The sequence below is a fragment of the Schistocerca cancellata genome, chromosome 1 (assembly GCF_023864275.1).
Source record: "Schistocerca cancellata isolate TAMUIC-IGC-003103 chromosome 1, iqSchCanc2.1, whole genome shotgun sequence".
In the NCBI taxonomy this organism is placed as follows: Eukaryota; Metazoa; Arthropoda; class Insecta; order Orthoptera; family Acrididae; genus Schistocerca; species Schistocerca cancellata.
In genome coordinates this window covers 1,108,986,482-1,109,003,058 of record NC_064626.1, presented here as the reverse complement: position 1 = coordinate 1,109,003,058, position 16,577 = coordinate 1,108,986,482, and the positions used below count along the sequence as shown (strand labels likewise).

At 43.7% G+C, this 16,577-nt stretch overlaps 1 protein-coding gene across 3 annotated transcripts in view; it reads right to left on the bottom strand.

Moving 5' to 3' along the window:
• The window catches only part of LOC126092057 (major facilitator superfamily domain-containing protein 6), a 222,425-nt gene that overhangs the window by 55,494 nt on the left and 150,354 nt on the right, over window positions 1-16,577 (bottom strand). For all 3 annotated transcript variants that reach the window (XM_049907467.1, XM_049907484.1, XM_049907476.1), the window contains exon 3: window positions 5,977-6,275. In XM_049907467.1, coding sequence (XP_049763424.1) covers window positions 5,977-6,275 — 299 coding nt within the window. The remainder of the gene's footprint in view (window positions 1-5,976; window positions 6,276-16,577) is intronic.

Below are 16,577 nucleotides of genomic sequence, written 5' to 3'. Positions count from 1 at the left end.
TGTTTGGTGTTCAGATAAATATTGCACAAACCATGAATGCTTATTCAGGCATGGGATGAGTTAGCTGCTGTTCCTGACCAGTAGAAAATCACTCTGATTGTTGTCAAGCAAAGGAAAGCTGCTTCGAATGGATATATTGGGTGAATTTCTGACAGTCATGCACCAAAGGTACCAAGGTACTTTCCTCTCTCATGGATATTGTCTCCTCTACATGAAGTACAGAATCTTTCAACATTAGTCCAGTTGACTGAGTGGAATGTCAGTGGAAGGTCTAGTGGCCATGTACAGTAGAATTAGGGATAAGGGAGAAATCAGGTTACTACATCCACCCCCCAAACCAATCAGTCTGAAACAAACTGACTCAGTGAGACAAACTTTACCCCTTGTGAAGCCTGCTGCATCTCATGTATGGGCTAGCAAGTGCAGTAGGGTAGGCATGTCAATGATTGGCAGGTCAAGTGTTTTGAATAATCATACCCCTTAAGGAAACGGCAACAAGGAACAGGAGAAATCAATTTCCCCTCTCCATTTGTGAATCTGGTGGCCTCATTCAGTATGCTGAAGAGGCTGTTCTGGCAGTTGCTGAGGGAACAAGGTACAAAAAACTGCAGATTGTGGCACACACTGAAACAAACAGTACCTGTTCATTCTAGTGACTGTCAGAGACAGTTGAGAACAACTTTGCTCATGTAATTTCAACAAAGCTCACAGTCATCAATATTATCCTCAGAGCTGACAGGACTCTATGGTTCTGAGCCAAGTAGAAGACTCAAACAAGGGATTTTGGAAGTTCTGTGACAAGCTAAGCTATGACATTTTGGACTTGAGAACAGTAGGCTACATCTGATTGGGTCAGAGGAACAGTGCATACAGTAGGCTGTTACCCAGGTGGCCGAGCTTCTATGAAATGCATACAAGGGTTGGTTTCTTTTGATTTGGTGATTTTCTATCCAGCCCAGACATGATAACTATAAAAGACCCAGATAAATCCTCCCAATCCTATTCATATGAAACGATTAAAAGCCCAGTGATCAACTGCCAAAGCATTCACAATGGAGTCCCAGAGTCTGAAGCAGCCAGAGACAGCTGTAGAGCTCAAATCTTAAATTGCAGCAATGAGATTTTTGGAATAATATAAATGTATATCAAAAAGATAGGCTGATGTGAAATGGGGGTGGTGCATTTGTCACAGTTTACAAGAAACTCAAATCCACTAATATAGAAATTGAGGCAGCATGTGAGAATCTTTGGCCCAGATTCAGCATCACAAGTGGGCATAAACTTTTAACCGGGTCTCTCCCTTGGCTGTCAGAGTTCCCTCAATCCAGCCTGTGACCTGGAGTCATACACGAAGGCTCCTCACATTATGGAAGCAGGAGTAACACTGCAGTGGCTCTCCAGAACATTAGGACTTCTTCCCAGGACATTGCCACACTCACCAAAAATGGTCACCCACGGCAGTGCAGATCAGAGATTGATCACTGAACACAATGCAATGCCATTCATCAGCAGTCTATGCTTACCAGTAATGGCACCACTCCAAACGCAATCATTTGTGTCATGGTGTTAACATCAGCCTACGCATGGGATGGCAACACTCTAATCTGGATACTGCTAGACTCTGATCAATGGTGCAGGATGACACAGAATCATGTTGGGAGCCCATTATTTATTCTCAGACGGAATGCACTAATGTGAAGAGGTTATGATGTGCTTGGTGCACAGTAAGGCAACCCTCCCTTGTCATTGTCAGATGTGGATCACTGGAAGCTAGACATTGAGTATGCCTGTCCTCATCTTCCCATGGGGGTCCTACATCAGGCCACTGTCACATCTGAATACCCCACAGATCTAGATATTGTATGAATCAATCAGGTAGCCAGATGTGGACCCACAAAGAAGCCCCTTTCAAGCTGTCATGTAATGATAATGCAATCTCACACAAGTATGTGGCACCTCTGTGCCCTTCACAGTAATCATTCAACATCTGATGCTGGTCACAGCACTTTTACAAGGTGGAATCCAAAATTTCTGGGACTGGTACTGCCATCTGGAAAGTAGAAGTAGTAGATCTTTGCACCGTTAGGTGGCAAGAGCTGCATATCTGATGAGTCAGTGTGTGGAGTGGCATTCAGCTGGGAGGACTTGTTGCATGTCCACAGTGATTTCCATAATACTCTGTGTTTGGTGTGCAGTGATTTTACGATGGATCCACGAACAGAACAGCGTGTGTGTATCAAATTCTTTGCGAATCTTAGGGAAAGTGCTACAGAGGTCCTCGCAACGATTCAACAAATGTTTGGGGGACAGAACATGAGCCATACACATGGGTTTGAGTGGCTCTCAAAGACCCATATAAGTGAGACAGGTGAAGCGCAAAGTGAAGCGCAAAGTGAAGCGCAAAGTGAAGCGCAAAGTGAAGCGCAAAGTGAAGCGCAAAGTGAAGCGCAAAGTGAAGCGCAAAGTGAAGCGCATGATCATTGTTTTCTTTGATACCAAGGGAATTGTGCACAAAGAACTCGTTCCAACCAAACAGTGAATTCCGTGTACTACTGTGACGTTTTGCAACAGCTCCGTGAAAACGTACGGTGATGACTGCCCAAACTTTGGCATCAAGGGAACTGGCTGCTGCCTCACAACAATGCACCCTGTCACATGTGTTGCTCATCATGACGTTTTTGGCAAAAAATAACATGGCAGTTGTACCCCAACCATTGTACTCGCCAGATTTGACACCTTGCGACTTTGCGCTGTTCCTGAAAAACTCAAATTAAAAGGCCATCAGTTCGACATGCTTTATAGATCTAGAAAAGGCATATGACCGGGTTCCTAGGAGGAAGTTATTGTCTGTTCTACAAGATTATGGAATAGGAGGCAAACTTTTGCAAGCAATTAAAGGTCTTTATATGGATAGTCAGGCAGCAGTTAGAGTTGACGGTAAATTGAGTTCATGGTTCAGAGTAGTTTCAGGGGTAAGACAAGGCTGCAACCTGTCTCCACTGTTGTTCATATTATTTATGGATCATATGTTGAAAACAATAGGCTGGCTGGGTGAGATTAAGATACGTGAACACAAAATAAGCAGTCTTGCATATGCAGATGACTTAGTTGTGATGGCAGATTCGATTGAAAGTTTGCAAAGTAATATTTCAGAGCTAGATCAGAAATGTAAGGACTATGGTATGAAGATCAGCATCTCCAAAAAGAAAGCAATGTCAGTGGGAAAGAAATATAAACGGATTGAGTGCCAAATAGGAGGAACAAAGTTAGAACAGGTGGACGGTTTCAAGTACTTAGGATGCATATTCTCACAGGATGGCAACATAGTGAAAGAACTGGAAGCTAGGTGTAGCAAAGCTAATGCAGTGAGCGCTCAGCTACGATCTACTCTCTTTTGCAAGAAGGAAGTCAGTACCAAAACTAAGTTATCTGTGCATCGTTCAATCTTTCGACCAACTTTGTTGTATGGGAGTGAAAGCTGGGTGGATTCAGGCTACCTTATCAACAAGGTTGAGGTTACGGATATGAAAGTAGCTAGGATGATTGCAGGTACTAGTAGATGGGAACAATGGCAGGAGGGTGTCCACAATGAGGAAATCAAAGAAAAACTGGGAATGAACTCTATAGATGTAGCAGTCAGGGCGAACAGGCTTAGATGGTGGGTTCATGTTACACGCATGGGAGAAGCAAGGTTACCCAAGAGACTCATGGATTCAGCAGTAGAGGGTAGGAGGAGTAGGGGCAGACCGAGGAGAAGGTACCTGGATTCGGTTAAGAATGATTTTGAAGTAATAGGTTTAACATCAGAAGAGGCACCAATGTTAGCACTGAATAGGGGATCATGGAGGAACTGTATAAGGGGGGCTATGCTCCAGACTGAACGCTGAAAGGCATAATCAGTCTTAAATGATGATGATGATGATGATGATGATGATGATGATCAGTTCGACATCCTAGAGAGGATTCAAGAAGTATCACTGGTGGTGATAAACACCCTCAAAGAGCAGAACTTCCAGAAAACGTTTGACCAGTGGCATAAGCGCTGGGACCAGTGTATACGTGGAGATGAGAACTACTTCGAGGGTTATGGTGACCATTAGTTCAAACGTAAGGTTTTCAACAGATGGCAGCACCAGTCCTGAAAATTTTGGATAGGACCTTGTATATCCTACAAGCCCATTAACAACACTAAATACAAACAACAACAACAACAACAACAACAACAACAACAACAACAACAACAACAAAACTCTCTGGTGACCATTCTACCTGCCCCACCTGCTGATGGTGTGTATGTGTACGAGGCTACAGTGACATCCACCATGTCTTCTGGACGTTTCAGTTTTTTTTCTTTATTTTTTTGCCAGGCAATGTAATTTAGGAATAAAGGCAACTACTACTGAACAGGCAAGGTAGTGATACTTTGATAGATCACACTTTTATATGTCAGTTTCATCAGCACTGGAATTTTGCCTCTTATGTGTAAATACTGGACAGCCTTTTCTGTCTCCTTGTAGTTTTATAGAAATATTTCTTGGTAATGTTATGAGCTAACTTCCATTTGAAAATTCTTACTGTAAGGGATTGTCCCCTTACACAATCCCAGGTCAGTGTCAGGAGGAAGCGACAAGGTGACAATCAGTTCTTTGACCAATCCTTACCAAATGTGTGTTATGTCATTGTGTCCAGTTTATTTTTAGTTGAATTTTACTAGAAATGAACAGAAGAAAATTAAGTACTCCAGCTTCTGCTGTTTGATGTCTAGGGAGCCAAGAATCAAAAAACTGTGTGAATATACAAGGTTAAGCATGTTAGTCCTCTCATTTTTATCTGTATGCTTACGTAGATGTGTTGTTTTTTATACTGCCAACAGGTACCAAATAAGTATTCGCCACTTGTTGTTGTTGTTGTGGTGATGGTGGTGGGCAGTGGTGAGGGTAGTAGTCTTCAGTCTGAAGACTGGTTTCATGCAGCTCTCCATGCTATATATCCTGTACAAACCTTTTCATATGTGCTTAACTACCACAGTGTACACTCATTTGAACCTTCTTACAGAAGGTCTCGCTCTAAGACTTCTTACCCCTCATTCAACTTTCGACAATCTCTTGATATCTCAGGGAACGTCTGCTCAACCAGTCCCTTCTTTTGGTCGAATTTCACCTCCCCATCCCACCCCCGACCCCCAAATTAATTCAGTACTGCCAGCATTCGTTAATCAATCCAGACATCTAATCTTCATCATTCTTCTGGAGCACCACATTTCAAGAGTTTCTGTTCCCTTCTTGTCGAAACTGCTTACAGTTAACGTTTCACTTCGATACAAGGGTACACTGTAAACAAATATCTTCAGAAAATCTTCCCAACACTTAAATTCATATTAAATATTAACAAATACCTCTTTTTCAGAAATTTTTTTCTTGCTAAAAATGTAATCTGTATTTCGTATACACTCTTCTTCAGCCATCATAAATTATTTTGGTTCCCAAATAGCAAAACTCATCAGTCTGTTTTAGGGTTTCATTTCCTGCTGTAATTCCTTCAGTATTTCTGGATTTAATTACACTCCATTCAATTACTCTTGTTTTAATTTTGTTGATGTTCATCTTACAATCTCTTTTCAAGACATTATCCATTCTGTTCTAATGTTCCTCCAAGCCCTTTTCCATCTCTGCCAGAATTACAATCTCCTCAGAAAATCTTGCTTAGCTCCACAGAATCAGGTATAAATATTATTATAGTAACTTTTATAAAAATTGAAATTCACTTAAACCACTGAAAAAAATGTAGAAGTCATTGCAATCACTGCTACAGAATTACAAGTCCTTTTTATAATGTCACAACACTTTTACATTACCGTCTGCACTTTTCAAAAGAGAAAGAAACTAGCTTACTATTCAAAAATGAGTTTATTTTGCTGTTAGATAATTGCCTAACTAGGCTTAAAAAAAGAAATTAAGTATGTATCTGTGAACTTACCAAATTCGTGCATTCATGAATCAAGCTGGTGTTAATAGCATTCAGTCTATATTCAGCAAGGAAGGGCACCTTGGGCTGAGGTACAAAGTACAGCGACACAAGAGACACATTCATGGAGCAGACGAGCAGCATGAAGACCAGTTTCCTCTGGCTTCTAAAGTAGTCGGCCACGAAGCCAAACACAGGTTTTGCAAGCAGGAACAAGATGGGCAAGATTGCATTAATCCCTCCAATTACGACTTCTGAGACACCCAGCTGCTTGCCAAATACATTCAGCTGGTGCAGTATGGGTCCCAAGGCTGCAATGTAAGTTATAAAAATTGTTCACATGCATTATTAAATGGCAAATGCATTAAAAGTAATATACACAATATACTGCAATGAATCTTTTTGGCCTACGTGCTCTTTGCAGGAGCTCGTCAATTTGATCAGCTATATTGTGTGTTCCCCAGAAACACTTTGCAACTCAAGCCACTTTGTATTTAAATACATATTAAAAATAATACATATACGATGTAACCAGGACAGTATCTCAGGGGGGTACATCAGATGATTCCGTCTTCAAAGAAAAAAGAATCACTAATATTTTAGTAATTTCTTCAGCTTAGCAACATTGGTAGCATTCCTACATTATTTTTAAATAAAATCACAACATTTTCAAATTATTGAACAAAAAGTCCAGGTCAACGAAGTGAAAGCCATGACATGATTGAATTTTCTTCATCCACACATACTAACATTACTTATTTACTGAGACAAAATAAGCAGTTTAAAAATATTACTGGGCATATGCATTATATGTCAACACAATTATGACAAGTTTTGAACTGAAATTAACAGCGTAGGTTCACAACAAAAATTGTGTGAACTTGTCATGGCCTGCACATGACTAGGAGGGGGAAGGACAGAGCTGAGCATGTTGCAGGAATTTTAAGGACAACACAGGTGCACTAGACAAAATCCCTGTGATGACTGGAGTCATGTGGACACATTTTTTTAGGTCACAATTAGCTTATAGACAACAGTCTTGAAAGAAATTAGGACAGAACGGGACCAAAATATATGTAATAGTTTCCAGAAAGACAAAATTAATTTGCTTCATCAGAACATTAGAGGGTTTAAAAATAAGATAGATGAGCTTCTTGTATGCCTAGAAGATGTGTGAAATTCTTAAAAGATGGATGTTTTGTACCTCTTTGAACATCATGTAACCACAGAGACATAGGGGTTAAAATCCAGGATTGCAGATTAGCAGTATTTTTGTGTAGAGTTAACATGGAAAAACAAAAGTTGAAAATTATGTAAAAGTTGGGCACTAAGTCAAAACAGTTTTTTATATCATGACATGATATGATACTCAAAAAACTTTTATGTCAAACAGTTTTCATGCAGATCAGAACTTAGAAGCAAGTTGTTATTGCACATAACTTCTCTGGTAATTATAACAGTCTACAGATCCCCTCTAGGAAACATTCAGCTATTAATGAGAAATCTAGACGCATTACTGAGCTACCTGTTAGACAAGAAGAATCTGTAGTTTGCTGAGCTTTCAGTGTAGATTATTTTAAAAGATATGGACAGGAAAAATGAAGTGAAATCTTTATTTAGGTATTTAAATCTAATTTCAGTAGCTAATTTTCCAGCTCTTATCAGCAAGAGAGCAAGACTCTGGCAGATAACATTTTTAATGACAGTATGCAGGCTGAAGCAATTAATGTGTACCATGTACAATTAATGGAAATAAACAGTATAGCATGTGACAGCCCAGATGCAAGTTCTTGCAAAACAGTGAAGTTTATTAATGAGAACAAATACAATATTTTAAGAGAAAGTCATATACAAATTCAGTTTACTCCTTAGCAAAATCGTGTCAGCAATTGAAAATCACTTTCCTAAACTGTTGTCCAGAAAATCCAGTAAAAAACAAGTAACCCATGGACAACTAAGGGATTAATCAGATTGTATTCCATTGGAATCATAGTGACTGTGGTGTAACTCAAAAAGGTAGGAAGCCAGCAATCAGTCATTATTCAATCTGTAATTTATTGAAGATCTAGATTTCAGCTACAGTACAGATATTATCAGTGCTGGAAAACGTAAGACATAAAAAAATTAAATAGCCTTCACCATATTGCTTTGGCGAATAAAAAGCAAAACACGGTCAACAGCCCGCACATAATTTACTAAAACGGCTGATAACTCAGACGGCAAACCCAAGTGGGAACATAAACGGTTAAAAAATGGGCATTCCATCAGGAAATGACAGACAGTTAAAACTTGGGTGCAATGTGTACAAAGTGGTAGGGTAGTGCCACTATCAAATGACAGTGGCTAAAAAGACAGTGCTCAATACCCAGCCTAATTAAAATGACCTCCTCCCAGCAGGAGGGCTGAGAAGAAGTTGTCCAAGCCCTTGAGAGAGGCTTAATAAGCCAGAGCTTATTCCTGTGATGGAAGGACCATTGGTGATGCCAAAAGGACACCACCTCCTGACAGACAGCAACACAGAGATTACCAGAGGGAATATAGGAACTAGCAGGCTAAGGTGTGAGGACTGCAGCCTTGGCAGCATTGTCAGCAGCCTTGTTTCCTGGCAGACCGACATGACCAGGAACCCACATAAACATCACGGTGGCTCCACCAAGAGTGAGCAAGTGGCAGTTTTCCTGGACCTGCTGCACTAAGGGATGTGCGATGTAAAGCCCACAGACTTTGAAGGGTGCTGAGTGAGTCCCAGCAGAGGACACAATTGAAAAGTCTGTGTCACCAGATTTCCTCCATGGCCTGATAGAGGGCAAAGAGCTTGCCTGTAAATACTGAGCAGTGTGCCGGAAGCCAATATTGGAAAACACGGGTGCCAATGACGAAGGCACACCCAACCCCACCGTCAGTCAGAGCCATCAGTGCATACAGAGGTAGTATCACAAGGTTCCATGCAAGGGTCGTGAAACTGAAGGTGATAGAGTGAGGCTGGAAGCGTCCTTAGGAAGCAAATGAAGACCAAGGTTAGTATGGGCTGCTTCACGAAGCCAAGGTGATGGAGGGTTCACACCCACTGGGAAAGTTGCAAGTAGTGTGAAGTTAAACCGCTCTAGCAAGTGCTGAAAGTGGACTCCAGGAGGTAACAGAGAAGAGGGACGCACCCCATACTGACGATCAAAGGAATCATCGAAGGAGGCAGCATAGGATGGATGGTCATGCAAGGCAGACAAACGGCATGCATACATGGTGAGGAGAAAGTCACGGCGGTAGAACAGTGGTAGTTCCGCAGCTTCAGCATACAGACTCTCAACCGGGCTAGTGTAAAAGGTACCAGTGGCCAAACGAATACTATGATGGTGGATAGTGTAGAGACCACATAAGAGGGATGAATGTGCAGACACACAAACAAAGCACCCATGATTGAGTTTCGGACAAGGGACTTGTACAAACGGGAGGACCAAGAGAGTTTCCTATAGAGAATGAGCCCCAGAAATTTCGTTGTTTCAACGAACGGAAGGGCAACAGGCCCAAGATGTAAAGACGGTGGGAGAAACCAGCGGCGCCGCCAGAAATTAATACAGACGGTTTTGTCTGTGGAAAAACTAAAACATTGTCGATGCTCCATGAGTAAAGACGATCGAGACATCGCTGAAGGCGCCGCTGAGTGAAACAGATCTGTGGACAATTGCAATGGATGGCAAAATCGTCAACAAAAAGAAAGCAGGAGTTCCCCGGCGGGAGAAAGGCCATTATACGGTTAATGGCGATAGCAAAGGGGACGACGCTGAGGACTGAACCATGAGGCACACCGTTTTCCTGCATAAAGGTGTCTGACAAGGCAGAATCCACACGCACATTGAAAACTCTGTCTTTTAAAAATTCCTGAAGGAAACAGGACAGGCAGCCACGGAAGCCCCACATGTAAAGGGTACAGAGGACACCTGTTCTCCAGCAGATGTCGTAGGTCTTCTACAAATCGAAGAACACGGCCAGTCTGGGATTTCCGCAGAAAACCCTTCATAACATGGGTGGACAAAGTGACGAAATGGTCAACTGCAGAACGGCGCGCTCGAAATCCACACTGTACATTCGATAGCAAATTTTGATACTCTAATCACCATACCAGCCAGGTATGAATGATACGTTCAATCACCTTGCAAACGCAGCTGGTGAGAGATGGGGCGGTAGCTAAAAGGAAGCTGTTTGGGTACTACGGTGGCTTTACGCCAGCGTCCGAGAAATGAGCCCTCTGCCCAGATGCGGTTGTACGTGTTAAGCAGAGAGTGCTTGCCTGCAAGAGAAAGGTGCTGCAACATCTGAACGTGGACGGCGTCTGGCCCTGGGGCAGAGAATTGGCGGTATTGTAGCACTCACGATTCTGAGAAGAGAAGGGTATCGCCCGAGCCGCCTCCGTTCGTTTTCGTTGGAGGAATAAAGGGGGATAGTGGGAGGAGCTTTAAATCTCCGCAAAATAGCGGCCCAAGGTTTTGAAGATATCAACACTGTCCACTATGACGTCTGCTACGGTCAGGACGAAAATAGGGGAATGGATCTATGTCCCAGGGAGCCGTCGGAGGTTAGCCAACACGACGGAGGATGGAGTGGAACTGTTGAAAGGACTTGTGAATGAAATCCAGCTAGCATTTTAGCTATCCCGAAGAACGCGACGACACTGTGCACGCAACTGTTTACAATGAATGCAGCTTCCCATCGTAGGATGACGGCTAAAAACGTGGAGAGCACATCTCCGCGCGCGAATTGCGTCATGGCACACCTCAGTCCACCAACTGACCAGGACACGGCGTGGTAAAGAGGAAGTGCGAGGAATGGAACATTCTGTGGTAGTAAGGATAACGCTTGTAAGATATTCCATCTGCTCAGCACAACTGGGGAAATAATGTTCGTCGAATGTTGCCAGGGAGGAGTAAAGCCTCCCCGTAGGCCATAGTAAGCTGCCATTTGGATGTGCACGGAGGTGGGGTAGGAATCAGCAAATGGACAGCACATGTGAAATGGTCGCTCTATTTGTCAGAGGAAACGGACCACCCGAGACAATAGGCAAGGTCGGTAGTGCGGAAGGGTAGGTCCAAATGGGAATAGGTGTTTGTGGAGTCTGAAAGGAACGTGGGTGTTCCTGTGTTAAGGCAAAGTAGGTTGACTGAAGGTCAGACCAGAGGGCACATCTCTGACAGGTTCTGGTCACTGAGCAGCAGAGAGAAGTGAGGTAGCTGCCCATAAGCTGGAGGAAGTTTGCGCTCATGACATCGAATGACAGAGGGATGTAAACGGTGCAAAGGGAAGAGGTCAAATGACTAACGAAAAGGCGAATTGCAACAGCTTGAAGGCCGGTAGTCAGGGAGACGGGTTGACTGTGAACTTCATCCCGTTTGAGCAGCACGAGATGGAATGCCGTCCTCGGAGGGAAGGTCAAAGTGGACTGGGAAGAAATGCTAGAACTCTAAACGGTCATGAGGACGCAATTTTGTTCCCTGGAGACTGAGAACAAGCGGACGCTACAATTCTAACAGCATTCATAAATCTTCGTTTGAAGGCCACGAACGTTCCTCTGAAGGAGGGTCATAACGAGGAAAGGAGGATGGAAAAAATGAAGGCATGTCGCCTCGGCGGCTGCCGAGTGCCAGCCTTCAAAGACTCACTGCTGCAGAGCCCAGAGGCTGGAGGATCCTGCTCGATGAGATCTACAGAGGCGTCAGCATGCTACCTCTGTCGATCTGCGGAGTCCAGGGCAGAAAAATGGTTGGCGGTGTGCACCGGCGACGTGGAGGCCGGCTGGGCGGGGTATCACATGGTGGCACCATCATAGACGAATTCAAAGTCGGCGAAGGAGAAGAGCATTTGCCTTCTTGGTGCCTTTCTCGGTGACAGAGGAAGACAGGTGATTGTTGGATAGAGGGCCTTAGGAAGTCTTCGTGGAAGTATTCCTCCTGTCTCCTCCGGCCTGCTGGTTGTGTGGCATAAGACTCTGCCCTGGGAGGCGAATGTTTGGTGGTTTGTCGCATAGTTGGGCGAGGAGACAGTGATGCTACCATGACACTGGGCGATTTCACAACTGCAGTGCTGAATTTGAGGTCTCGTGTCTGCGTGGCCACGTCCTTCATGGAGAGATATGTAGCAAGAACAGTATTATAAGTGCCGGATGGTAGAATAAACGGTTTGTGACTAGCCAATACTTGCGAGCGAATGGATAAGGAACTTTTTCCTTTACCCACATCTCCTGGATAGCCCGCTCATCAAAATACATGGGACAATCTCGAGAGGAGGCTGCATGGTCCCCATTGCAGTTGATACAGCGGGGAGGAGGAGGTGGACAATTGCCTACATGTACATTCCTACTACAGGTTACACATTTGGCTGGGTGTCGACAAGACATTCGAGTGTCGTTGAAACGATGACACTGACTGCAGCACATTGGGTTCAGAAAGTACAGTCGGACTGTGATGACTTCATAGCCTGCTTTGATCTTGGACGGAAGCACCACTCTGTCAAACGTGGCAAAAAGAATGCGTGTGGGCACTAAGGATGCGTCTACCTTTTTCATCACCTGATGGATGGCAATGACACCCTGATGAGAGAGGTACGTTTGGTTTTCTGCCTCAGACAGACCATCGAGCAGCCTAGGGGGAAGAATTCAGCATTCAATGGGCCTCGACACGAATAGGATAGCCACGAAGGAGTGGCGCTTCAAGCAGTTATTGTGCTTGAGAATCAGAAGAAGTCTCCAAAAGCGAAGTGCTGTTACGGGGAAGCAAGATTCCACAGGGCCAGCAATTGCATCAGTACCTTTCTGAATAATAAACGGATTTGCCGTAGCGAAGGACTGTGTCTTCAGGACACGAAATCATGAGAAACCGTGGTGCAGCAGAGAGCGTCTTTGAATTGAGAGCTTAATTCCGTTTACGTTTGGTAGACGTGGATTGCGAAGATGATGACTGGCTCATTGCGAGAAAATTCCTCATGACTGCCAGCGTCTCTGATGACATGCTTCTTCCAACTGGGCTGTGTATCCGAGAAAACGGCGGTGAACAACCTGGGACAGAACTAAAATGACGATCACTGCGTTCACGGCGATTAAAGCCAACTTCTGCGAGCATACGTAGTCAGTTTCAGCACGAAAAGCGAACTGTAATTTCTCGCTATCATTGCATAGGCCTACCTAAAACTGTCCTGTTGCGTTATCATCCGATGAGCAGTCCTCACTGACACTTGGCTGCAGATTATTGGCGACGCAGGCAGATTCCAAACGAAAATCGAAGGATAGGAAGAAAAATAAGAGCAAATAAAGTTTAAACAAAATCGTTACATTTTAAAAGATTCGGAACCACGATCTTCTACACGTTAGGTTTATATGCTAAACATTGCGCTACGCTACAATACTGAGTAAGTAGTTATATTTACGACTGTGGTAACCCAATCGCACCGATGAGTTGCAGTCCTCAAAAATTGGCTTGAAGCAGTTTCTTGCGAAACTCATCTAACATTAGCCGATCTCAGTCATCATGAAGACTGTGTGACACGCTGAATCCCGTCTTGCGCAGAAGCATCCAATAGTGTTCGGTTAGTGCTCTGTACGAAACTTATTTTATTAACAGTGTTTTGTGTGCGCGTGTGATTGTGCGTAAGTGTGTGAGATATATACATATATATATATATATATATATATATATATATATATATATATATATATATATATATGATCAAAGCACAACAAGAAAGAGAGCCGGACAAGGAATTGGAAGTGAACTAACCAATTGTTGCGACAGTTGGACAACGGTGAACGGTTCGGACGTGTCGTTGAGCGCTCTGACTGAAGGAAACCAGCTCCAACATGTGAAGTGTCAACTACAAGTAATTTTAATCAGACTATAATAGTGTTGAATAAAGTAGAATTTTAAAATATAGCCTGCTGAATTTTCTTCCAAATCGGTCAGGGCTGTGATGATCACCCGAAAGAAAGCTCTAATTTCCCTGCGACAAGCTGCTTACCCAGGAAGCTCCCCCGCAGATGAGTCACTCCGCACAAGTGCTTCAAAACCGAGATTGAGGACCAGCCCAGCAAGCGTCTAAACGAACGTGGAAAACTACGAAAAAACCACTCTCAGACTGGGCAGTGTACCAGTGTGCCGCGCAGATTCGATTCGGATCCGGCTTAGGGGTGGCGTTATCGCTGAACCAACTGGTTTTCAGTTGCACCGGTTCTTTTCGTGACGCGTTTAACCTTGAGTTTTAAAACCGCTCAAAATAACCGCTTCTTGAACTAACCGATTTTCGGTTTTTTATTGCTGTTTCTTCCAGAAGTAAACTTGGACTTCGAACGAATATCGATAAATTCTTATCAAAATGAAGGCGTAGAAGATCACGGCGATATGGGCTTGAGGCTGCGGCATAAATCGGTGTCCACTGTCTTTAGTAAATATTTCTACGGTAAAGGAGACGTGTGCAGCAATGGCGAGAGTGGAGGGTCGTCAGTTGGTGGCTTCCCTGTATCGTCAGTTTTGGATTATCAGTTTTTCACCCTCAAGCAATAGAAAATTAACGGTTCAATTATTATCCCGAGTTCATAGTTCTCAATAAAATTGTAGCTATGTTTATTGCTAGTTTTTGAATGCAGGCATTGTTATTAAAATAGTGCTGGTCGCTTTCCCCAATTTCTATAATACTCCAACATTTCAAAGCAATGTAAGTTTTATGAATAAACAGTACTAGTAAAAATTTTATTTAAAAACCAAAAATTTTAGCGATGCTGCTATGGCAATGCCGGTTATTAGTAAAGAATGAAGGAACCTTGTTATAACCGAGACCACACAAATGTCCAAAATGTTACAGTTATTCAGAACTAAAATACCGGTATCGGTATTAACCGTTCGATTTTTCCCATCCATAGTCTGGCTCACCTTCCTATGTCGCAAACTAACGAGCTGCTGATTAAGCTACTACAAGCAGGTGGAAAGAAATCACCAGCAACATCTTTAATAGAACCATGTCGAATAGCCTGAAGAAATTTAAGAAAACCACGGAAAAGCGAAGCTTAAATTGTGCTTGAGGGTATAAGAACATCTTTCCCCCCGAAAGAGAAAGCCAGAAGGAGTAGGATGAGAGCGCTGTGGACAACGAGGTCATTAGAGATCGAAAGCAAGCCGTGCAGAGGCAAGGATGGGACAGGAAATGGCTGATAGCCTTTTGAGTGGAAGCATCCTGCCGTTTTCCGTAAGTGATTTAGGGAAGTATACGTCCGAATGGCTGGGCGGGGTGCTAAACCCCGCTCCTCCAGGATGGGAGGAGATGTGATAAGCACTGCGTCACCTGCCTCCGTATCAAAGTTGAGATTAAAAAGTCTCTAACTGGGAGATGACATTTGGATTTACGAGGATCTGTGCGCAGCAAAGCACACTTTGGAACGTTACGACAGAAAACATTTGGCGCGCACAGCTCTCACACGGTTGACACGTGGTGGGCACGGTGCCAGTCTCAAGTTCGCTGCAGCGGCCGAGGCCACCCGGGCGCGCAGCGAAACCCAAACCTCGGAACGGCCTTGCGAAACAAGGACAAGCAGTGTAGTTCAAAGTGAAGAGGCTTTAGATTTGATGTTTCTCGGACCTCTAGCACTTTGAGGCCCCGTGGGCATCAGTGAAGGGCAATCTCAGTAAGCGAGACTTGTACATAGGCTGGTTCACATAGTCGTCAAAGTGTCCTCAACATAACAGCCAGCTATTCACAAAATCAGACACTTCTGTTCAACCGCATATCCACGCTAGTTTAATCGGACATTCCCACAGCCTGCTCTCCCAGACATCGACTTGTCAGTTACCCTGCAACCGACTCATCTCTATATCCTTTCCTTACAGACCCTCACACAACCTTCATCTTCAGCGAATCATTGTCTCACCGCCGGCCGCGGTGGTCTAGTGGTTCTAGGCGCGCAGTCCGGAACCGCGGGACTGCTACGGTCGCAGGTTCTAATCCTGCCTCGGGCATGGATGTGTGTGATGTCCTTAGGTTAGTTACGTTTAAGTAGTTCGAAGTTCTAGGGGACTGATGACCACAGAAGTTAAGTCCCATAGTGCTCAGAGCCATTTGAACCAACCATTGCCTCACCTACCTCATCCTTTCCGATTGTAGTGCCCCCAGAATTTTACGAAAGTCTGGAGACACTTGTGTTCCAGCCGTTTCGAACACGCGTTATTTTAAAGCAGGGCGTAAGGATGAGCATGGGATACTGCATCCATTTATTATTTGTGCAGGCGAAACTGGAAGGAAAGCAGTTCGTAGGCGCTGGCAGACGTTCAGCGCGACCTGCAAAGAATAAACTCATACGTCCCGGAAGCTCCGTGGCCGGCTGCAAAGAGTAAAGTAGCTTTGTATTGTTGAAAAACAAATGGAGTGACTTGAGATAGTGACTGTTTTAGTAGACGTTGAACTGCTGTTGAGAGTACGTGGATAGTCAGCCACGATAAAAGCTTATGTATTGTGTTCAAAAATGTATAATTAACTGATCTTGGGTGCCCGGTAATGTGTGGGCTTACGTCATAAAGTTTAGTTGTTTTTTTGTACAAAGTGGAAATAAATATGTTCTGGTGCATTGAATGATATTCCACGAGTAG